This window comes from Megalops cyprinoides, chromosome 12 (assembly GCF_013368585.1).
Source record: "Megalops cyprinoides isolate fMegCyp1 chromosome 12, fMegCyp1.pri, whole genome shotgun sequence".
Classification (NCBI taxonomy): domain Eukaryota; kingdom Metazoa; phylum Chordata; class Actinopteri; order Elopiformes; family Megalopidae; genus Megalops; species Megalops cyprinoides.
The window spans coordinates 25,029,989-25,053,963 of record NC_050594.1 but is presented as its reverse complement, the minus strand read 5'-3'; the positions used below and the strand labels follow the sequence as shown (position 1 = coordinate 25,053,963).

The following is a 23,975-nucleotide window of genomic DNA, read 5'->3' as shown; positions in this document are numbered from 1 at the left end:
AAGATTGACAATATGTCTATCTCAGATGAGACTAAAGTCTACAAATAGAAAATAAGGCTTCACTGAATTATGATATCTATTTACATAAGCCTCTGCACGATGTTACAATGGTGACACTCTATAAAACCTGATATGGATGTAAGATCCTAAATTGCAATGGATAATAATAATGTTAATCAAAATGTGAACTAAGCATTAATTTTAAATTATTATGGAAACATTACTAAAACGAATATGTTTGCATTATAGGCTTAACAAATGGCAGTTTATGTGAAATTTGTATGGAACAAAAGGAGGCAGAGAATAGAAAGCCGGTGTTTCTGGAGCCATGACGATGTCACACCTTCACCTGGTGAATTTCACAAGCTTGGTCTTATGTAATTATTCAGTGCTGTACCTGCAAACTCATAACTTGACATCCATATTTCTGTATATGCAGATCAAAAATCTGTTCCAACTAAATGAATTACTACATTTTTCTCCATGACCACACTTTTGATGCATAATCCTGTTGGTTTAGAATCTTATTAAAGTTATAGAATGAAATAATACATTTTGAGAATATACTTAAATGTCATAATGCAAAGATTAACAATTTAATGAGATTATATATGCAATACCTGAAGGGAGCACACTGTTGTAAAAGGACAATTAACTTATAATATTACTTTGCAGAAAGTTGTGACTGAGTGAACTGGTTGAAAGAGAGGCGTGGAACAATTAAGATTAATCTTTATTTTCAACTGCTTTACGGCTAAACCGAAAAAATGTTAGTTTGCAACAAACCTTAACTTTAAAGATTGCTTTGCCAGGGTAGCTGGCAAATGTTTCTGCATTGCTCGCTACAAATAAGATTAATTGCGCTGTTGCTTGGTTTGCACTCTGAAAAGTATCTTCCAGTTTGAGATTCAAGGCGTCATCGTGCCATTTTTCCTCAACGTACAGTCATAACTCATTGACAAAACTTCTGACGTCCTGGCTTTTCAGAAAGGTACTAGTTTATTTCTGCGGAAGGATACCCCTGAAGTTTAGGTCTAATTTCTTTGTTGACGCCGGATAATTTGCAACCCTTTTTGTGACAGTTTTTTCTATTGGTTACTACGGACCTGCAATATTCCTCCCAGTGTATTAGCGTCTGTGATTGGCTACGTTAGACCTGCAATGCGTCAAGCAATGGCGGTTCGTAGTCGAATAGCGAAGTGCCAGTGCCGTGTGTGAACAGATAGGCTACTGTTTTGAGAAATATATGTTTATTGGTCTTTCGTACACTTGATGAACTTTACATGTTTAATTTATGAATTACTAAGTCAAATATTTACGTTTCTGATGTTTTTAGAACGGCGTCCTAAGTGAACAGAATTTGTTACGTTCACGTTTTGGGGGGAAAGTGCGATGATATGCGATTGGTCGCCGAAAACCTACGGAACTATTTCCATATGGTCGCGGAATTTAAACTGACAGGATTAAGATACGTGTAAATGGTCTGTTGTTTCATAAATACAAGGATTCAGATTACAGAGCCGTTTCAACACAAGAATACTTGCTCCGAATATGAAGGATGTCATTTCTGTCGCTTTTGAACATTATAAAGTGTTTGCTGTGTCCACATTAGGTACTAAATCTAGTTGTAGTTTGCTGAAATTCACATGGAAAATAGCTATAAAATAATGAACCGCGGTATGTATATACAGCTAAATACCATATATCATATGAAATAGTGGTTTAAAGAAATAAAGTGCTCACAGTGGTTAAATATATGCAGATCTAATTCACTTCAGATGGTCATTTGTTTAAACAGTTGCAACATTTTTTGATGTTTTATTAAACAGTAAATTACATACAGCAACATAAAATAAAACCAATAAAAATATACAGTCAGAGTTACATGTAAAACACTTGTTGGAAGATGGAACACGGTTGTTTTGGAGGAATATTAACATCGTAATATTTATTCAAAGTACGAAACATAAAGCTATCAATAAACACGCCTTTGTGAATGTCAGATCTGGCAAATAAGATGAGGTTCATTATATGGTAATGATTTCATTAACTTGTACTGTAAAACTCACTGACATTAAATTCAAGACATTTGAATTTTGATATGTTAATAAATGAATTTTCTTTCCAAAACCCCTGTACATAGAGGCTGTAAAAAGAACGAAATATAGGCTATTTTTTGTTAAGATTGTTTTTGCTGGATTATTTTACAAGATGTACAAGATGATCTTTGTTGGTTAATGTATGTATGTATGTATGTATGATTCTCTTAATACACGTTAACACGAATAACTGACATACTGTTTCACTGAAAGAAAGCACACATTGTTTATTATTGGATTAAAACACATTTGTCCACCTTTATCATTATGGATAGTTGATGGCAGAGGATTAGATTCCTCGATAACAGTCACCCCATCAGGAGTTGCATCGTACACAATGATAACTTATATCTGCGCGCTGGCACAATGTATGAATAATAAGGAGCCCATGGCTGAGAAAAAGAAATCATATAATTTGAAAATGAACCATTTGAACTGTGAAACTGAGCATACAGCTGCCACAGACATTCTGATGACGCAACAATCCTGCGCGCGTCGACATGACGTCTAAAACCTGTGTCAATTTACAAGACTGAAGCCATGGCACTGTTTCCAGCCTTCGCGGGATTGTCAAGTGGAAATTCAAGCAATGAGAAGTCATCTAAAGGCAAGAAAACATTGATTAATTACCCTCATTATTACTCGTTGAGTCGTGCCAGTGCTTTAATAGCTTGCTATAAAAAGCGCTTCTTTTTATCTTCCTTGCTGTCTTTCTTACCTAACTGCGAGCTAGCTAACTGCTATGATGTGTGATTCGTAGGTGTAAAAGTATAGTTTTGTAACAGCAGATATATGTTGGCTGTAGACAACAACATCAAACCAGCTACCGTTATTTTGTTAATTGTAGGAACTTGTAGCTAGGTAGCTACAGAGCTAGCTGGAGTTCAATTTGAGGGCAGTTGCCATTTTGACCTGACCCCACTTGAAAGCAAAACCTGTCCAGTGTTCCTTTATGTGTAATGGTTGTACGTTTCATACATGATGGTATACAGAGTGCCGCAGAATTCAGCGAAAACAGCTAATAGTAGCTACTACCCATCTCTGTGTTTGTAATGCTAAAGAGTTCTGTAGATCTTGTAAAGACTTAGGTATAAGTATTCCTTCATAAGTGCAGCTACACACATTATTACATTACATCCTGTAGCGGACGCTCTTATCTAGTGCGACTTCCAGCACAAAAGAACGGAAGTGTATCCATCAAAGTTGAAGGTGCAACAGTGTAAGACCAGGCGAACAACACTCCCAGACCAGTGAGTGTGAGTATAACACTGTTCAAGCCCTACCACAAGTCAACTTGTGCAACCTGACTAGACAGCTTATGAACTAGAAGAAGCCAAGTACACACAGTGTGTCACACACCATGATACATAACGATCACAAATCATACAACTATTGCTTTATGTATGGATATGATAAGGTTGAGGAGCGCGTATATTTTGTAACTACTGAGTGATGGTAATTTCCAAAATACAAAATGCCAATCTACACAGTAGCCTTTGAAAATATTTTTTCTGGAAAAGTGGTAGTGGTTTATAAATTCTTGAAACGTCTAACCAACTTTTCCTGCTTTTGCCCCTCTAATATAACAACCTCTACAGCTGCTTAAGCATGTCATAGATTCATTTCTTAAGTTACCCTTTAAAGATGCATTGCTATGTTTTGGTATTTATCGCTTTTAGGAGTTTATCATAGCCTGAACAATAAGTAAAGTTATTGTAAGGGATAATAAAAAGGGATTATTGTACAATGCATTTTCAGTCACTGTTAATATGTTGTAATGTATTCTGTTGAATTAAAGGGCTGTCAACTTCATAGGCTACATTTTTAGCTACCGTATATTAATGTTCTATGTATGTGTGGCCTAATTAAGTCAGCTGTGCGTGGCTTTTTGGAATGGAAATTGCTATTCACTTCAGGGTCGCCTCTGATAATTCATCTTTTTGAGGTAATTCTTTAATTTCGGTGGCTGGGTGTATGTATTGCCAGAATCAAGTTTTGACCAAAGGAGCTTACTGAGCATAATAAGCAAACTATTCAGTTTGGGTTGTAAAACTCAGGCTAATATTTCTGTGTACCTCCATTGCACTCAGTGGGCAAGCAAATGAGTCAAACTGAAGGACAAAACTGCAATGAGAGGGACAGAGGCATTAGTCAAAGTAATGTGAAGCGTTCCTAATGTAAGCACAACTGTCCAATGTTGTGTGTCATGAGCTAGACAATGCTAATGAATAACCTTGTCAGATTTGCAGTATGAATTCTAGAATGCCTTGATAAACCTAGTTTGTAGCTTATAAACAAAATCTCCCCTCAATATCCGTCTGGGATGAAGACATGGGAATACTTTGAGTATGGTGATGCCATTGTATTTATGTAATAAACGATTATTTTTTAGGTGGGTATATCACTGCTAGTCCTAATCTTTCAATTTGCTAGCGGTTTAATGTTACCCTGTAGTGTCAGGACAGTGTGTAAGATGAGCTATGCGTGAGTGTGTACGAACCAGTAGAGGGTAAGAGTGTAATGGAGTTCAGAAGAGCATGGAGTCCGTTTACAGAAAGTGATTTCACCTCCTTGTGTAAAAGTAAGAGTACTAGTTCCCTCTCCAAAAGACCCTGGTCTTTAGCTTGGTGAGCAAATCATATCACTTCTTGTGCCATCTGCCAGGAGCTTATCTACTTAAAGTACTTACTCATTATTACACTACATTACATTATTCACATTTAGTATGCTCTTATCCAGAGCAACTTACATAGATTGCAATTTTTACATGTTATCCATTTATACAGGATATTTACTGAGACAAGTCTGGGTTAAGTACCTTGTCCAAGGGTACAGCACCTGTGCCCCAGCAGGTAATCAGACCATCAGCCTTTCGGTTATGAGTCCTGCTCCTTACCACAGTGCTACACTGCCACCCTGTTACTCGCATATTCTCCTTTAAATATATATTCACTGGTGATGGCAGGAGACAAGAATGATGTCTAAAAAAGAAACAAAGTGTTTAATATGATTAATAATGTGGAAGTAAGAGTATGTGAGTGAGCAATGACCAAAAATGACCTTGCACTTTACATTAGGCAGTTTTTTAGTAATAAATCGGCCATGTTATGCTTCCTTTCAGAATTAAAGCAATTGACTTACTTGAGCTTGACAACTCTTTGGAATCCTTCAGCCTGGAGAATGCATAGGATGCTTTCTGCTTTTCAAATGGCTGTCTTCAAATCTGATAGATATCTGGTTTAAAAGCCCACAAGAACTAATTGCGATTGATTTGGCATTTTTCTAACTGTCTCCAGGGTTGGATTGGCTGAGCAATCAGAGTTTCAGCACGGATGATGCCCTTAAGCTTCATCGCCATGCCACTGAGAAGAGTGAGCTGGGGACGGAGGCCTCCGCAGAAAAGAGGTAATCAAAGTTACCCTTAGACATCAGAATAACCACTTTCATTTAGTTTGGGTCATTTCATTGAAAAAAATCAGTCATACAATGAGCTTATCCCCACAAATTTAGAGACAAAAGAAGCACCTGAATACAAAGCACATTAATTTAACATTTTAGCGTGCAGATAACCACTGCAGCCTTCCACTCTTTTGATAGTATTAATCTTTTCACCGATTAGCCTAAGCGTGTTTATCACTGATGCTTACGCGTCAAATTTCATTACAGCCCTTCCGCTGTACAAAATCTCATCTATAAAAAGGAGGATGAGGATGACATCAAATCGAAGAAAAGGACGAAGAAAGAAAAGAAGAAGAAACAGAAGAAGCACAGGAAGAGGAGCAGAGAGCCATCGGACAGCAGTGGCTGCGAGTCGGACACCGTGTATCCCAGTGACCTCTTGAAGCAAGCTTCAGACCGCTGCAGGTACGTTTGCACACAGCGTCACATAAATCTAGGAACAGGAATGCCTTTCAGTCAGTATGATTGGCCATTGTGCCATTCATGAGAGCGCAGGAGGCAGTAACAACAAAGCCCAGCATCTAACCCTTTGGTTGCTAAGGAATATCAGTCATCTGTTTTGTGGTCAAGTGAGTGCAGTCATTTATTGCGGACAATGAAGAGAGAGAGAGATGCCTGTGATAACTGTTGGGCACCGGTCAGTTGTTTAGTGTGAGTGATAGTCCCATGTAATGTAATGTTTATATTTGTATTGATGGTGGCATTATATAGTTAAGCAGTTAACTATTTAACCACTGGTTTTGACTGGTTGGAAGCTGTGAATTTATGAGCATTTTTACCATTCTGAGGGAAAGTAAATATAGTATTATTGTCTTTTATTTGCCTTTAGTTGTATTCTGTGTGATTTTATTATATGCTTTCCCGTGAGCTTATGTAGCTAGTTTGGGGCTGTTTGTCACAACAGATTGTGATTTACTTTCGTATCCAGCATCCAATGGTTAATCACAGATTTGCTGTTCCTGTACCCTTTGCTTCCTTCCGCCTGTCCCGTTTCTCTCACTGTAGTGTGTGTTGCACAGTGCTGTCAGCCTGTGCTCAGGTTCCCACTGAGCAGGTTCAGAGCAGCACAGGTTCACAGTTCAGTGGAATACAGGTCCAGTGCAGCAGGTGAAGCGCTGCGTAGCTGTAATGCAGGAGGTCCAGTGCAGCAGGTGAAGCGCTGCGTAGCTGTAATGCAGGAGGTCCAGTGCAGCAGGTGAAGCGCTGCGTAGCTGTAATGCAGGAGGTCCAGTGCAGCAGGTGAAGCCTCCTGCAGTGCAGCGGGTTTAAAAGAGCAGGTGTGATGCAGCAGGGGATTTGCTGCGTGGGTTTGCTGCAGCAGGTTCAGTGCAGCAGGTGAAGCGCTGCGTAGGTTTGCTGCAGCAGGTTCAGTGCAGCAGGTGAAGTGCTGCGTAGGTGTGATTTAGCAGGTGAAGTGTTGCCCGGGCGCCTCTTGAACGAGTGCCAGGAGGAGAAGCCCTTGACTTGGGGGGGCTGCGGCAGAGGAAGCCTGCCCACTGCCCCCCTCCCCACCACCACCACCCCCACTGTCAGTGCAATTCAATCCCCCCCTGCTGGGAGAGTCCGGCTGTCACCGAGGCCGCGCCGCTCTTTAGCGCAGTGCCGGGAAAGCTGACAGCCCGGGCTCCACTTCACAGGGAAAAAAAAAAGGCAGGTCAAGAGATTGGGCCTGACAGGGGCCGGATCCCGCGCCCAGACTGACAGAACCCCCCGCGCAGGCTGCGGCACTTCCCCCTCCCTCAATGTCACTCCGAGGTGCTTACACACCGCCGGGCCCTGCCTGGGGCTTAACGCTGCAGAGAGGCGGCCATTACTCAGACCGCATTGATTTACTAGCTGCGAGGTAGCTCACGGTGTCTGTCATTTATTTTTGAAACTTGACCCCCGCAGCGATTTAATGCATTGCGTGAAGCATTGGTATGAAATTCAAGCCTCAATTCTGTGAGCGCGTGGTCACAGGGTGGCATTTCACATGTGTACGGAAAAGCATATTGGGGTTGAATTGACAGTACGCTTAAAGTGGGGGGGGGGGGGGGGGGGGGCGGCTAGCTGAGATCTCAAGATTCATTTTAATTGTGAAATAAACTGTTTGCCCGGCGGCATGGTTACTCCGGTGACTTTGCGATTCCATCTCTCTCGCCCCGCTGAAGGCAGGAGGAGATAGACTCGGCCCCCGGCTCCTTCGTCTGGCTGGACGACCTTCAGAGCCCCACCGATCGGCCGTTCTGCATCGACAGGAAAGCGGACCCCGCCAACTGGGAGTACAAGTCCCTGTACAGAGGAGACATCGCCAGGTACCCCGGGAGCGCATTACACCCCTGCTGTAGCCCCGCCACGATAAGTGCTCGCTCCTGCGTGGCCGTTCAAGGTCGGGGAGTTCGATTCCGCTAAGTGGCGCCGGAACTTTAGAAGCCGCCGAGGCTGGCGGCAGAGGGGTTTGTTTCAGCACCTCTGCTGCAGCAGCTCCCCTGCAGTCCTGCGGTGCCCGTCTGAGTGAGAGGCGGCTCGCTGCCTCTGTCTCCCAGTGAGTGTGGAAATTAGGCTTTTCTGTACCAGCCCGCTTTAAAAACCTCTCTGCCCTGCTCTAATCTTCTCCGTGCTGTGACTGTTTTGCGAGTTTGGAGTCGGATAAGCTCTACGTGACAAGGGAAGGGGACACAGGTCCGCAGATCAGCGGGGAAGCTTATTCCCAGCATGCATGTGGTACGCTCAAGATATCATCAGATGACCTTGTGTGACCCCCCCCCCCCCGCCGCTCCTAGTTATTAGCCCACATTTCAGCTTTTCCAGAGTGCAGTTCGAAGGTAAAAGAGACAAGTGGGTGTATTGTTTGTGGAGGTCGTTGCACAGCTGATGAATTATGGGAGGAAACTCTCCCCAAGCTTATGGGCCAGCTGTTGCACAGCAGCCTCTGCAGCTGATTGCGGTATCTGTATTTGTGTCATCGTATTGACTGGCCGAGGCAGGACACGCTGAACTTTTCATTACCTGTGTTTAGAGGCAACAAATCAAGGGCCTGGCCGCTCTCCAGGCGGTATCGCATTTAAGAGGAGGCCTGAACCTGCACCTGTGACTTAAAAGAACGGCGATCGATGCGCGTTGCGTGAGTGCTGTATTGCAGCAGAGGCAGTGGGCACGGCGTGCGGGTGAAGGTCAGGCGCTGCAGAGGCTCTCTCTCAGTTTTCCCCGGCTTTGATATTTATTTGCCGTGGAGCTGCACCGCGTTTGTCCCGTCAGCGGTCTGCGGGACCGTCTGCTGCTGCGAGCCCTGTTATCAGGACCAGCAGCTCGCAGGTAATAACGACGGCCGTAAATTTACATGTGGCTTCGCTCTGTTCAGTGCTGGTCTCACGCACGGCAGAGCGTGGAGCCCTGACGCGTGAGTTCGTCTGCCGCGCAGTTCCGCTGTCGGGGTGCCGCCGCTCTGATGCCGTTTTGTTCTTTTCTGCGTAAGGTACAAGCGGAAGGGCAGCTCCGCCCTCGGCCTGGACCCGAAGACGCAGGGTGTGAGCTGGGCGGAGCCGGGCCCGGAGAAGAAGCGGGCGGACAGGAAGCCGGAGAGATACTTCTCCCGCAGCGTCCGTCAGCAGCTCAGCTCCGCGGGCCGCCCGGCCCGGCCCGGCACCCCGGGACCCGGGAGGAGCCCGGCCGCCCCGCCCTTCATCCCCGTCCCGCCCTGCGCGGAGGAGCAGGGGCAGGACGGCGTCCCTCAGGGCTCCTCTGCGGTCAACCCCCTGGGCGTGTACGACCCCTCCACCTCCCTGTGGCTGCAGGGCAAGGGCCTGCCGGAGCAGGAGGCGCCCCCGGGGACCGCTGGGGACGGTGGCGTCACCTCCCAGCTGGCCGCCCGCGTGGAGGACTACAACAGGAGGCTGCGGGAGAACCCGGCCGACACGCCCACCTGGCTGGAATTCGTCCGCTTCCAGGTACCGGCCCCACACCTCACCCCTGACCAACGGCACTGCATCAATTCTGTTATGCCGAACCCCCCCGCCCCATCCCCTGTTATTGGTGTGTGTGTGTCAGGCAGTTTCACGATACTGGAAGAGTCTGTGCCTCTGTTTAAATTTCAAATTAAACTTTAACAAACCTATTCAAAGATGAAAGGAACAGGATTTTTCTTATGAATTTGATGCTAGCAATCAATTTTACTGATTTAACACGAGTTTGTATCAGGTAAAACAATACATCACCTCCCCATAATGTAAGATTATTCTTTTAACCTTGAATCTACAGTTATATTTAGCATTTTAAAAGTGTAAGGACAAGACAGTCCCTTACAAACATGCAACTGGATACTAGTGATTGAGATTGAAAATCAGTGCCTGCTTATGGAAAAATTGTGTGCACTGTTGAAATGAATGAAAACATATTCAGATATTCTCTTTTAAATCCACTTTAAATAAGGTGTGAGAAAAAAAAGCTGTATGTGAGAATAAAAAATGCCAGTGAGTCATTTATTTTTTATGTGTATTTTTAGGTTGCTCTGTGCATAATCTGGAGATGCACATCTCTTGCAGGGAGCGCTGTTTACAATGTATTGTTATGTATGGCATCATGCGTAGGAGAAGTCAAGTAACAGGCTGTGGGGTTGGAGTTCACACAGCAGGTGTTTTGACTCTCCCTAGTGGCCTGAAGTTGAGCACAGTATGGAAATGAATGCCCCTGGTGACACTGCTCTTGGCTATTTCATCCAGTAAAGGTAGGGCGAAGAGGAGTGGCTGGTAGAGTGGCAGGGCTGAGTGGTGGATAGAGGTTTGCATGCGTTAGTGAAGCGGTGGAGGCAGTAGGCTATCCCTGTCATAGGGAAACAGACAGAGAGACACCGAGACAGTGAGAGAGACAGGAGGAGCTGCAGAGACGGTCAGAGAGATGGGAAGAGCTGCAGAGACGGTCAGAGAGACAGTGAGAGAGACAGGAAGAGCTGCAGAGACGGTGAGAGAGACAGGAAGAGCTGCAGAGACGGAGAGAGAGACAGGAAGCTGCAGACACAGTGAGAGAGACAGTTAGAGACGGGAAGAGCTGCAGAGACGGTCAGAGAGACAGTGAGAGAGACAGGAAGAGCTGCAGAGACGGTCAGAGAGACGGGAGGAGCTGCAGAGACGGTGAGGGAGACAGGAGGAGCTGCAGAGACGGTCAGAGAGATGGGAGGAGCTGCAGAGACAGTGAGGGAGACAGGAGGAGCTGCAGAGACGGTGAGAGAGACAGGAGGAGCTGCAGAGATGGTCAGAGAGACAGGAGGAGCTGCAGAGATGGTCAGAGAGACAGGAGGAGCTGCAGAGATGGTCAGAGAGACAGGAGGAGCTGCAGAGACGGTCAGAGAGATAGGAGGAGCTGCAGAGACAGACCGGAGCTCTGGCGTTCCCGCTCACACAGTGGGCGGAGCTGGGATGGCACTGCAGCGTGGCACACAGTGTTCCCGTGTGATTCAGCAAATCCCCTCGCTCGCAGGCAGGGGTCAGCCTGGATTTCTCCCTCAGCTCGCGCACGGCGAGCTGAGCCTCCTGCATCGCCATCTCAGTCCCGCGCTGCACTTTGCAAGCCTTTCTGCATTAACCACTCGGTTGAAAACGCAGGGGAAAGATTTACACTCAACAGCCTGCAGAATGGCCACAGCCCGAAGCCCTAATTAATACCCATCCCGTAAAGCAGTACAGAAACACAAAAGCATCCTCACAAAAGGTCGTATCGGAGCATTAGGACCAGAGGCCTGATTGTTTGTGAAGTCAGGTGCGTGAGGGGGGGGGTCTGCAGTGGTGGCTGCTGTATGTGACTGTCAGCAGCGGGGATTAGCCCAAGGTCAGCACGCTGACAGACACGCACAATGCTAATCGCTCCCATTGTTGTGGGAGGCCCGTGGTTCACAAAGGAAAGCGATCCCGATTCAGACTGCGGTCAGGCCTCTACTGGAAATGCCATCTAATTACATTCTCAGCAGTACGCAGAGCCTCCCTGTGTGTGTTTACCCCTCTGCAGCTCAACAAATGGGTTCGGATCCTTTCTGAAAGCGCACAGCTTTCCTTTCTTTACATTTTGTTTGTTAAATTGTCTGTGGGTGCAGCGTGCGGGCTTAGCGGTTAATGGCGCGCTTGATCTAACTGTTCGCTCCACCCCCCCCCCCCCCACCCCCCCATCCCCGTTCAGGACGAGCTGACGAGCGCTCCCGGCCCCTTCGCAGGGGCGGAGGGCGAGGCGGAGCGGCGCAGGCGCTCGCTGAGGACGACTCTGGAGAAGAAGGTGTCCATCCTGGACCGGGCCCTGGAGAGCAACCCGGCCAGCGTGGAGCTGAAGCTGGCCCGGCTGCAGCTCTGCCGGGAGCTGTGGGAGCCGGCCGCCCTGCTCAAGGAGTGGAAGAAGCTGGTCTTCCTGCACCCCAACGACGCCCGTCTCTGGAGGAGGTACCTGCTCTTCACCCAGAGCCAGTTCAGCACCTTTGCCATGCCCAAGGTCAACGCCGTCTACGGGAAGTGCCTGACCACGCTGGGCTCGGTCCGGGACGGCTCCATGCTGTCCCACCCGGCCCAGCCCGGCACCGAGGAGGCCATGCTGGGTAGGAAGTCCCTCTCACAAAACAGGACACTTCATTAAAATATGTCACTCGTGCCACCAGCAGACCCGTCCCAGAACCGCCCTGTGAGAGTTGTGCCGGACTAAATTGGGAGAGAACAGGACGAAAAAATCTCTCTCTGCTCCTGTTTTTGTTCCTGACTGGTTTGCACTGAGTACCTAAAGCAGCATGCTCACCCACCACTCATTATTTTATTTGCAAATGTGTCAGAAATGTATTCCCTGAAACAGGTGGGGCTGCAGACGCGAGGCCGCTGGTGGCCACCGCAACAAAGGGTAGTAACAAGCCGCAGCGAGTTGAATGATCTTCCCGTCAAGCTCTCCTCGTTTTAAATTGAAATGAGAGGCACTCTTTATCATGTGTAGTTTATCACACCATTTGATGTTTGCGCATTAGCATTTTTTGCTGTTTCCGACTTAAGATTTGGAGGCAGCAGCTTGATGCTGAGTTATTAAACAAGGTCTGGGGAAAAAAAAACGATAAGGGCCGTATTTAATGCGAGCGCCGCGCTAAGTGGAGACCTTTCATTATATGGAAGGATTAATGACATGGGAATTGCCAGCATGTTCTCTTCTCGTTGAGTCAATATACTCAACGCACAGTCAATCCCATTTCTGTGTTTCTTCATCTGGTGGAGCTCCGTTGCCGCCTCCATTGTTTTGAAACAGGTTTCATAGCGAATCAGCAGTAATTTTAGAAGCTGGCATTAACATCGGTGAACTAGCTGGGGGTCAGGTTTCCCCTGACTCTTGCCATTGTGATACGCTCGTATTGAATTGTTTGCTCTGATGTTTTGTGTTTGGACTGTAGGTGACCAAACAATCCACACGCAAATAAGTGATGAGCAGGCGGTCACGTAGGGTGCAGTCAGGGTTGATGAACAGCTTTGGAGGGCTACCTCAGGCTCGGATGGGCCTGTTAAACTATTCCTGTGGCACACTTTGTTGTCCATAGGTACCGGCAGAGCAGAGAAGGGATTTCAGATGTACGTGCAACTTGGATTGATGTTATTTGTTATTCTGAAGGAGAACTCAGCGCCTCCAGATTCATTGCCCTGTAGATGGTGCATAACTCAAAGCTGCGGGAGATGCAGCAGTCTGTAGGTGTGTGTGTGTTTATGAGAGAGAGGGAGGGAGAGAGAGAGAGTCAGTCAGTGTGCACTCCTATGGAAGCCTTCCCTGCTAGGCTCATTGGCCTGCAAAGCGGTGGTCCCCATCCAAACCATAGGTGTCCAGGCTTAGCAGAGTGAGCAGGGAACGGTTGAGGAGCAGACTGCGTGGCATAGGTGCTGAGCCACTCTGACAAATACATACCCCTGAAACTCCCAACATCTTGCTTTAATCAACATGAGGCAGCATTCACTAACTGCTATTCCAGATAAATAATGTTAATCTGGCTGTGACGTAGGTGGTGGGGGTCGTAGTGAGTTTGCTGACTAAAGCAGTCAAGTGGGTGACGTTAGATGTTACAGTGTGATGGATAATACGGCCATTGTGCGGAGATGGAGGGTCCTGGGGCTGAATGATGGCAGCGCCAGTCAGAATTATAGCGACTGCCCCAGAGGACTGGCTGCCAATTAGGAAAATGACACAGCTCCCCTCTGTGCCTCAGACTCATGCCTCTCTGTACACGTGGATGATCCTGAAAATGCACTGCTGCTTCACTGCTGTGACAAATATACACGTATTTAACAGTGAGAGCCAATCTGCAGATAAATTACACAGATTATTACAGTGTTTGTTCGGTAAGATATTCATGAAGCGTTCGGCACTCGCAGTACAGGGTATTACTGGATTACTTAATGGCCACATGCGCCACCTAGTGTTGCAAACGGCCTCCTCCACCTGCTCTCTCAGCTAAAATCAGATGGAAGGAAAATGACCCAAACAGTTGTAACCTGAGCAGAATGACCGTGATAGCATTTGAGTAATTAAGATGTCTGTAAAATGGCATTATGAAAGTATCTGCAAAATGAAAATATCTGTTATTTGTCAATGAGGGATGTGGTTTTGATTGGCCTGTTTAATTTTGCATTTGGGAAGGGGCATCTCACTGAGTAATTAGAGGAGAATGGGATGTAGGCCTCCTCCCCTCGCACGGTTAGATTTTTTGATCTTGAAATCTTGTATTCTTGAAATCTTATACGGTAGGGGCGTAGCCTATTAGGTGAATCCATACCAAGTTTTATATGTTCAGGTCTCTTTTAACTAGGTATTGAAGAAAGCAGTGATTGTATGTTGTATTTAATACTTCAAAGCTCATTCATTTGTTGCTTTCATGTTGGTGATGTGTGTCATGCCTCTTGTTATCCAGTTTTGGAACAGAAGTGGTTTTTCACTGAGTCAGAAGGTGGGATTTGAGCAGACATGGGAAAGGGTGCGTGGAGTGAGGTTATTTTCCCTTCCACCAGGACCTCCGGGTATAGGCGGGCATTATGGCATTCAGGAAGCAGCTTTTCTTGTTATTGTTTCATCAACAAAGGGGAGATCACTAATGGTTTATTGCATTAAGGATGTTCAGTGTCTAGCTGTATTGATTGTTGTATTTGATCGATCTCTTTTGTTATGTCTCACTGGTTTGCAAGGAAGTAGTTCTGGAAGTTAGGGGCTTCTTGTCCACCATGGGGTATTGTCTCTTGCAATGTGTAATTAAATTCTGGGATTTTGTTTTTCTTAGTAAAAGTCTCAGTACAATTTGTTGATTATGTGCAGATTTAAAGCAGTGAGGCATGGGAGTAGATAATTCATTTATAGTAGTGTATTCCTTTTTACAATAGCCAATTACTGGTATTGGTAGTCAGTTCTGTCTTTGTACAACTTCTGTAATTAATTTGAGAAGTGGTGCAATGTTCGAGTTATAAAGGTCACTGGGCTTTGCTACGGTCTTTACACCTCAGTATTGGAAGCTGGAAGTAGAGTGTTTGAAGGGGTATCCCTTGGAGAGGGCATTCCAGTTGAATTGTTTGAATTAAGAGGCAAAATCTCCGATTATGTCCAATTTGTAGGAAACCCAGAAACTTTGCAAAAGTTTTTTTTCTGAGCGTAATGACTGTGTGTAATGAGGCTGAGGGTTGCTGAGGACATACAGTAATAGGGTATAAATCAGCACCTCAGCCCGTTTTAAGGTGAGATGCACTTTGTTGTAACTGTTATCATTTGACTGCTCTGGTGAATAGCTTGTGTCATTGGTTTGATGAATAATGCATATGATAATGGAAATAATGGGCATCCCTGCCTGCTGCCCTGCTGCTGAAAGGTTTAGATACAGTGTACATTAGCGATGACAAATGCTGTTTGGAGCTGCATAACAATTTAATGCAGTTTATTATTGCATTAACATTCTAAATTGGTTACAAATGTGAACGTTCGTTTAGGCTAAGCATCTGTCTGCAGCTTGGCGTACAGTTTGAGACTGTTCAGGATAGAATGTTCTTTCCTCACGCGGCAGTGAACAGCAAGGCTACAGCCAAGGTGTTTTGCTGATGACGGCCCCTCCCGAGCGCACTCTGTTATTTAACCTGTGCCATGTATCTGCCGCTCTTACGCGGGCGGAATGGAACCACACCGATCGTGTCACGGCACAGTCACACAGCAGAGACAAGCAGTGTCAGATCCCAGCAGTGTGAATGAAATGGGAGGGAAAAAAGGAAATGCGCGCAATGAAACCAAAACCGATTCGCTTTCACATTCCAGTCTCATAATTTTGTAATTAGTGATTTTATGAGCCGGCACAGGAGTCTCAGTATTTGGCAAACAGACTTTGTGAAGGAAGCATAAGAGTCAAAGCCAGCCTCTTGTGGTGTCATTGCACATGCTCATTTTTGCTTTAGATCTGTGCTGCCGGGAAAGCACTAACAAATGAATGGGATGTGTGTTCTCAAGCTGTGTTATAATCGTCCCCCACCCTTTTGACAGCCATCTTCCTGCAGCAGTGTCACTTCCTGCGGCAGACGGGCCACTCGGAGAAGGCCATCGCCCTCTTCCAGGCCGTGCTGGACTTCACCTTCTTCAAGCCTGACAGCGTGAAGGAGCTCCCCACCAGACAGCAAGTACGGCTCACACCACGTCCTGCTAATGCTTACAGCCAACAGAACGGTCTGTGCTGGGCACACACAAAGCAACAAAAAGCGGCTGTTTTCATTATGTTTTGGAACATTATTTAGATTTTGTGGTGTCACATTCAAACCTAAAATGTCTTCAGTTCCAAAATCCTCGGTCGGCTGCAATTCTCTAATGAGGGTTTGGTTCTGGCTTATTTTTACCTCTTGTAAAAATGTGAAGATGTGTTAGCAAGTAATAATAGGATTTCCCAAGTTTAAAGTGTTTGATCAGGAGGCCCATCACATAAATAGTCACATTAGCAGCACTCACCATGAGAAATGAGCAAAGGACTACTCTCACCCTTAATCTTGGCTGCCCATTAGAATGTTCTCACATGTCCTCTGGCCAATTGACTAGGACAAGACATCAAAGCAGCAGAGGAGAACTTGAAAGTGCTTTTTATTTTTTATTTTTGGCTTGCATTGTTATATATACATTGAGGAAGCAAACCCTTGAGGACTGTGGTCTCTCTGCAGTTTATTTCTTGTGCAGGGAGAAGATTGAATGTTTTATTTTATTTAACACCAGCCACCCCATCACCTTTTAGGAATTTGCTCCATGAGTGGGCCCTCGGGTCACTGGTGTGGGCAGTTCCAGTTTTGCTGTGGAAACTCGGCCTGGACGGGGGTTTGAAACGCCTCACTGATTTAATGGGGTGGTGTTCCAGTGCTGGTGCATATCTGCTCAAACACAATCCCCTACCTTGTGTTTTCTGCTGAGTGCAACATAAAGATACTCCACCATATTAAAGCTGGTGCTTTTCCACTTCATGTTTATATAGCCGAACAGCTGCTCTCAGTCAATAAAGAAGCCTCTTTATTGCATTCTTCTCCTCACTATCTGAAAGCCACAAGGAGGGACTTAGATTTTATCACTATGTAAAAATAAAGTGACCACAAACTATTAGCACTGCGCCAGTGTTAAGAATAGCAGGCCTCTTTTCAAAGAGTTGTAATGATTCCTGTAATGGAATGAACACATGTAATGGTTAATTTGCCCTTCTTTCCCCCTGTAGTGTTGCCACTCAGGTTTTAAACAACACGGTGTGAGCATGCATATCTAGTCAAATAATGAAGGAATATTTTCCCTGTTTGCATGCTAAGCACACAGTTTGCATACATTACCTTGTAACCCTTCATTAAGTGTTTCTCATTAAGTCCTTGGTTTAACTCCGACAGTGTCCTCCCAACTTGTCTTGTGTGTTTTTCCTACATTATGTCATGTTTTGTGTTGCATTGTGATGGCAGTGACAGGTAGTAAAATCTACCTTCTCTGGGAATGATAGTCTGAGACAGCACATGCTGCTGTTTGTCTTGGAGTTTAAATTGTGTACATCTGAACAGAAGTGAAACCAGTGCTCGGTGTAGGAATAGGGTTCTTCACTATGTGTGAGAAATCCTTGCCTTTGTGTGAAAAATCCTTCATCTCACAAAGTCAAGCTGAAATTCACTGCTGTTTCTGAACAGCAGAGCCACTGCAGCCTCTCTTTTTGATTCTTATTTTAAGGGAGATCAGCCACTGAGCCATCCTGTAGAGAGAACACACACACACACACATACATAATTATTGTGTGAAAAATATGTTTTGAGGAGGCTTTTACTGCTTGCATGGATAATTGCTGGTCCTTTGAGAAGTGTTAACTGTGAGATTCTGATGAGCTTGTGCATTTCACTTACAAATGCTGCTCTTTTTTTCCTGTTTAGCCAAGTATGGCAGCAGTCTCTTTCTGCCATTTTACCCTGCCTGTATGGATTAGTCCTCTGCTTGGCAGAATTGCTGATTTAAGAGACTATTGAACATTGAATGAAAAATAGATTTTAGGCTGACTAAACCGTAAGTGCCTCTTAGCGATCAGCTTTAAGGTTCTCGGGAAAATGCTGAAACCCCAGGCACTATAGAGATTTCAGTTGGGAGGGTGGTTAGCCAGCTCGCTCTGATAAAGTGGGGACAGCTGTGATCATTGTCAAAATCCTGCTGCTCAGTCTGCAGCATGTTACAGTGAATTATATGAACTTTCACTTCTTACTGAGCGCCAATCTGCAGAAGACATGGTAGCTTATTTCAGTTAGAGGGATAGGGCCAGTACATGAAGGATGGAACTGTAACCCAGCACATGATGGCAGACAAATTTGATGGTGTGGTGTGGTATTTCTGTTGCCCAGGTGGAGTTCTTTGAGCCGTTCTGGGACAGCGGGGAACCCCGAGTGGGAGAGAAAGGGGCGCGTGGGTGGAAGGCCTGGATGCACCAGCAGGAGAGAGGGGGCTGGATCATCCCCAATGACCCAGGTAAGGAAGATGTCCTGTAGAATGGTGGTATTGGGTCCTGACTTTGGTTGCCTGGACCAGAGATGCCCATTCTGTGTGCTTCTGTATGCGTTTGAGATGGTGAGGGTAATGCTTGGTGATAAGAGTCCCGACAGTGTAAGTGTAATAGTGTAATAGTCCCAAAAGTGAACAGATAATTGATACAATCGATTCAATCTCTGTTGTAGATGATGATGACGATGATGAGGAGGAAGACGCTTCTGAAGTGAAGGATAAGACCTGGCCCAAGTGGCGAATCTGGCTGGACGTGGAAGCGTCCCGCGAGAGCAATCATTGGTTGCCTTGGAGGCCGGACAAAACCAAAGGCCAATCGGAAGAGGACTGCGAGGATCCTGACAGACAGGTACTGACTGGGCTAGTGGTTTTGTGTGTCCTTTCCACTAGAACACCTCTAATATTATATCATATTAGATCTAACAAATATTATGCAATATTTTCCCACAGGTCCTGTTTGATGACATTGGGCCTTCCATGATCCGGCTGTCCACACCAGAGCTCAGGTTCCAGCTGGTCTGCTCCTTCCTTCAGTTCCTGGGTCTCCCAGGCGACTGCTGCTACGGCGATCCATCCTGGAGCATCCTGCTGGACGACCTGTCTCTCCTGGAGGAGGGCCTGGAAACGGATAGGCCCCTCACCTCCGCACACCTCCAGTACGCCGGGGTCAGCCCCGTGGGTCACATGACCACCCTGCGCAGCACCAGGAAAACGACGGGTCTGTGCAAGCAGGGGGAGGAGTTTGTGCACCATGTCCTCCAGCAGATCTCCCCTCTGTGCTCCGCGAAGGAGAAGTCGCTGCTCTCCCTCTACTGGATGCAGTATGAGAAGCTGAAGGTTCGTTTAGGCTGCTTCTCCCTGTCCTTTCAGACTGAGCATGATCTTGTAATACACGTCACTGCCATATCTACATTTCTCTCCTCTATCCTAGTGCAAAGAATTCAGCAAAGGTATCCCTGGTCATTATTTCCAATGTAAGCCAGCGTAGATACTGTACGTACAAGCTAGGAAGTAGGCGGTGATTTCATTTGGCAACGTACTGCAGCTTCATTTGAATTTGTAAGGATTTCCTGTCCTGTGGGTACATTTTCCTTGTGTGTCTCCCCTGCTCCACTAGGTGTTGAGGTGTGTCCAGAGCAGAAACAAGAAGCGAATACGATCCCAGGGGAAGAGGAGCAAAAGACTGGCCAAGAGGCTGCTGAAGGAGGCGGAGAACCGCAACAGCCTGGCTCTCTGGAGAGAGTACGCCCACCTGGAGTGGCTGCTGGGGAACCTGGAGGAGGCCAGGAAGGTGTTCGACACGGCTTTGGCTCTGGGCATCACCCGGGGCTTGCAGGACTCCACATTGTGTGACCTTGGGCTGCTCTACGCCCAGCTGGAGGTGGAGGAGGCGCGAGGGGCGACCCCCTGCACCTCCTCCGCAGCGGTCCATGTCCTGACCAAACTGGCTGAGGGCGGGGCGTACTCCCCCTTCACCGGCCAGGTGCTCCCAGTCGCCATCCTGAAGGCCCGGAAGTCCTATGAGCAGGCCTTCCAAATCGCCACAGCAGGGGTAGACCAAAGCACAGCTTCTGGACTCAAAGGGAAGAGTAACCGTGTAGTGGAGTTGGCCGGGTGTTTTGCCCTCTTCCAGTACTTGACGGTGGGAATCGAAGCTTCCAAAAAGGTGTACAGCCAGGCCACAGAGAGGCTAGAGGGATCCCGGACGAGCTCCCAGGGGGAGGCGGCCGCTGAGGCCAGCGCCTGGGACCCGCCCTCCGAGCTGGAGTCCCTGGCCCTCATGCAGGCCGCACTGCTGCAGCACCACACCAGCACCGCCGTCTACCCCCTGGGCCGCCTCCGACAGACCCTCACCGCCGCCCTCTCCCGCTTCCCCAGGAACCGGCGCCTGTGGCAGCTTTACCTGCAGGTGGAGAACAAGCACCACAGCGCCGGCCGAGCCCGACGCTTCTTCCACGGCGTCACCAAGAGCAGCCAGAGCATCGTCTCGCGACTGTTCGCCATCTTCGCCGAACAGAAGCGGAAGGCGCTGGTCGATGCAGTGCAGAGGTACGGCCCCCCGTATTCTGACTTGTTGTAAAAAGGCAGATAAAATCAGCTCCTCCATGAGAAGAATCGATGCACACTTAATTGCTTCAGTCTTATTCTTTTCTTGTATCATAATGTTCTTCTGTTATCACAGTTCATTTCAATAAGGACCTCCTCTTCAGTTCAGCTGAGTCTGGGTTGTGTTTTTCCTGCGGCAGACCTGAGAACTGACCCATTTCCTTTCCCACAGGGCTGATCATTATGGGGAGGTTTTCACCACCATGCCGGAGAATGGCCTGAGCAACAGGATCCGAGCTCTGTTCGAGAACGCTGTCGCCTCTGAACACGGGGTTCACTGTCCCCTTCTGTGGAGGATGTATCTCACCTTCCTGGTAAATGACTCATTACTGCAATGGCTTTATGGATCTTTTAAAATTCAGCATAGTGAGACTCCAAATATGTGTGTCCTGTAAATGATACAGAGTACAGTGTTGTTGATGGACTGTATTTCCTGCAATTTTAGCTCCATTTCCATGCGTTGTGTGTCTGACACTGTTGCTCATTCAACCTGAATGGATACACTTCATTTGTTTTGTGCTGGAGTTCTCTTTGGATAAGAGCATCTGCTAAATGAATGTGTTATACTGTGTGTCTTGTGCAGGTGTCAGAGGGGAACTCGGAGAGGGGCAGAGGGATCTTCTATAAAGCACTCCAAGAGGTTCCCTGGGCAAAGGTAAGCAGGCTACCATTTTGGAGGATGCTGGATGTGAATTTTTCGGTGTGATTCATGTTACTCAGGTCACTTTCAGTAATGAAAGAAGTTACTATTGGTGTACATCGTGAGGTGAACGTGCATTGGGTCTGTGTACGTGTGCATGCAGGGTCTGTACATGGACGCGGTGCAGCTCTTCCCCGACCGCGTGCAGGAGTTCCTGGACCTGATGACTGAGAAGGAGCTGAGACTGCGTGTGCCCATGGAGGAGGTGGACATCTTGCTGGAGGACTGAGCCCGGATCCGTCCCACACTGCACTGCTGGTGCCAGGACATCGCTGCTGCTCCTGCTCCTCAGACTAACCCTCGTACTAAAAGAGAGGGAACTCATAGATGTTTATTTTGTTATTAAACCAAATTTGTAAAGATTTGTTAATGTATGATGTGAAATGTAAAATGTGTGTGTATATATTAAAGAGTATAATTCTTTACCTAGTTCTATAGGTTGTACGTAACCTGAATCTAATAAAAAGAAAGGCTGGTTTTCTAACTGCTGTTGGACTGGTGTTCGTTCGTGATTGGGGAGTGTGGGATTTTGTCACAGTGTGCCGTTTGAAATAGACGACCCTGTCTAATTAAGAGTTCAGAGACCAAGAGGTTGTTCCCGCCGCAAGCTCCGTGGTGTGTGACCCGAGGGCTCGGGGCCCCGTGCATTTCCTGTGCGAATAATGAGATGAGGTGGGGTAACGGTGCGTGGCGGAGCGCTCCTGCCTCACCCCAGCCAGAGCGGCAGTGCACCTGAGAGAGCAGGGAGACGAGAGCCCGCCGCCATGAAGCTCAAGACGCTCTGCATGATCTCGGCCCTCGTATTCCACAGCACTGTGGCCGTGTCGGCCGTGCCAGGTGAGCCAGCAAGGGCAGGAGCCGTACCAAACCTGTGCAAGGGGCTTGATCTGAAGGGGGGTATGGGGAAGGACACAACTGCCACAGAACTCAGTGCTTACGTTAGCGGTTTCATGTTAAAACAAGTGTCATTTTGTGTGTTTCCAATGATAAAATCCTCATGTTTTGATACAGAACAGAATGCCAAGTGCTAAAAGGATAGTTGACTCCAACGTCTTCACTGTGGAACCTTGAAGGAAACAAAAATAGCCAGTGACTATAAGTAACCAGTGACATTTGATATTGATATATTTGTGGATTATATAATTGCTTTCAGGGGTAAGTTTTGAATTTTCAAATAATGGACAAGACCCACTTGTCTACATAGGCTTTTTTGCTTTCAGAGTGGTGTATGTGATTTATGTAAAGCATACTTCACGCTAAAGTTAATGCGTTGTGTAGATCTGACGATGTTGGACGTACTTCGTTCCAGATGACGAATGCAACGATGAATTCCCGGCCCGAGAGAACTGCGAGTTTGACGAAGTTTGCGAGGATGCCTTCTGTAAGCACAACGAGTATGTCACCTGTCACATGAACCGGTGCGGCACCTGCGAGGCAGTGTTTCGGGGCTACGACAACCTCACCGTCAACTGCAACCAGTGTAGGTGGCACTCCCCCGAAGCCATACCAAGGGCTCTCTCCCTAATATCAGAATGAGATGTACAGTACCAGTCAATAGTTTGGACACACCTGATTAAAATAATGGGAAACGTGCATTCAAAGACATTTTGTTCTGAAGACTTATGCTTAAATGCTTGAAATTTGATTCTTAGACAAATATAAATAGTGAAGCTGATACCTATATATGAATTTCTTTCCAAAAAAATTGAATAAAAAAAGGCTACTTTGAAGAATCTAAGATATGAGAGTTTTGATTTGTTTAACCTGTTTTTTTTTTTTGGTCACTGTATAATTCTATATTTCATAGTTTTGATGTCTTTACTATTATTCTAAAATGGGGAAACGGGTAAAAATAAGAAACACCCTTCTGTAAGTAGATTTGTCCAAACTTTTGACTGGTACTGTACATCACAAGAACTTTGGCATAGACTCAGTTTTTGCGTAGTAGGCTAATACTAAATAATACTGTAATACTCTCATAGAGAGTAGCCTATGTGGGGTATTGGATGGAAACACGTCACAGGCTTCTGTAAAGGATCAGTTTCACAAGATGCTAGACTGATGCAAGAAAGCAATGGTTTCCCATTTTTGGTTGAGCATTGAAGCTCCACTGCCGTCTCCGCCGCAGTGACCCCGAAGTGCCGCCTGATGCACCTGGAGATGCTCAACAAGCGGCGGATCGGCACCATCCTGCCGGGCGGGCGGCTGGAGATCGAGTACGACCCCGAGTGCGACGGCAACGGCATGTTCAAGCCCAAGCAGTGCGACGACGACTCCAACCTGTGCTGGTGCGTGGACAGCGCCGGCGTCCGCGTCACCGACAAGACGGGAGACGACCCCAAGTGCGACCGGCTGGTGCGGGTCCAGTAAGTAGGCGGCGTGCCGGACAGAGACGGAGCGGATGGGGAATTTGATGATAAATTGTAATAATTATTCCTACCTTCATTAAAATATTTAATTAACATAATGGATAAGCTGTGGAACCCTGGCTTATGTAATGCAATTTGAAGCTTGTCCGGAGCAGGTTTCCGTGGTTAATTAGCCATATCGCCGCCTTCGTTCCGTCGTGATGAAGTTTATAAATTAAAAATGATTTCGACTATTAAATCTGTTAGAACTCCATA

General features: G+C 46.6%; 1 protein-coding gene across 1 annotated transcript; it reads left to right on the top strand.

Annotated features, from left to right (window-relative positions):
• Window positions 1-2,630: 2,630 nt before the first annotated feature.
• nrde2 (NRDE-2, necessary for RNA interference, domain containing) lies at window positions 2,631-21,587 on the top strand. Its single transcript, XM_036541529.1, has 14 exons — window positions 2,631-2,706; window positions 5,396-5,504; window positions 5,766-5,963; window positions 7,709-7,852; window positions 9,013-9,484; window positions 11,703-12,108; window positions 16,041-16,174; window positions 18,389-18,512; window positions 18,719-18,894; window positions 18,996-19,382; window positions 19,663-20,594; window positions 20,824-20,965; window positions 21,235-21,306; window positions 21,455-21,587. The coding sequence occupies exons 1-14, from the start codon at window positions 2,640-2,642 to the stop codon at window positions 21,578-21,580; spliced, it is 3,489 nt and encodes a 1,162-aa protein (XP_036397422.1). The 5' UTR covers window positions 2,631-2,639; the 3' UTR covers window positions 21,581-21,587.
• Window positions 21,588-23,975: the final 2,388 nt, after the last annotated feature.

Excerpts from the sequence above, each read along its gene's own strand:
- nrde2 (XM_036541529.1), top strand. The coding sequence starts at position 2,640 with ATGGCACTGTTTCCAGCCTTCGCGGGATTGTCAAGTGGAAATTCAAGC. Across the intron at positions 5,505-5,765 it reads GAGGCCTCCGCAGAAAAGAG|CCCTTCCGCTGTACAAAATC; the intron begins GTAATCAAAGTT and ends ATTTCATTACAG. Across the intron at positions 7,853-9,012 it reads TACAGAGGAGACATCGCCAG|GTACAAGCGGAAGGGCAGCT; the intron begins GTACCCCGGGAG and ends TTTCTGCGTAAG.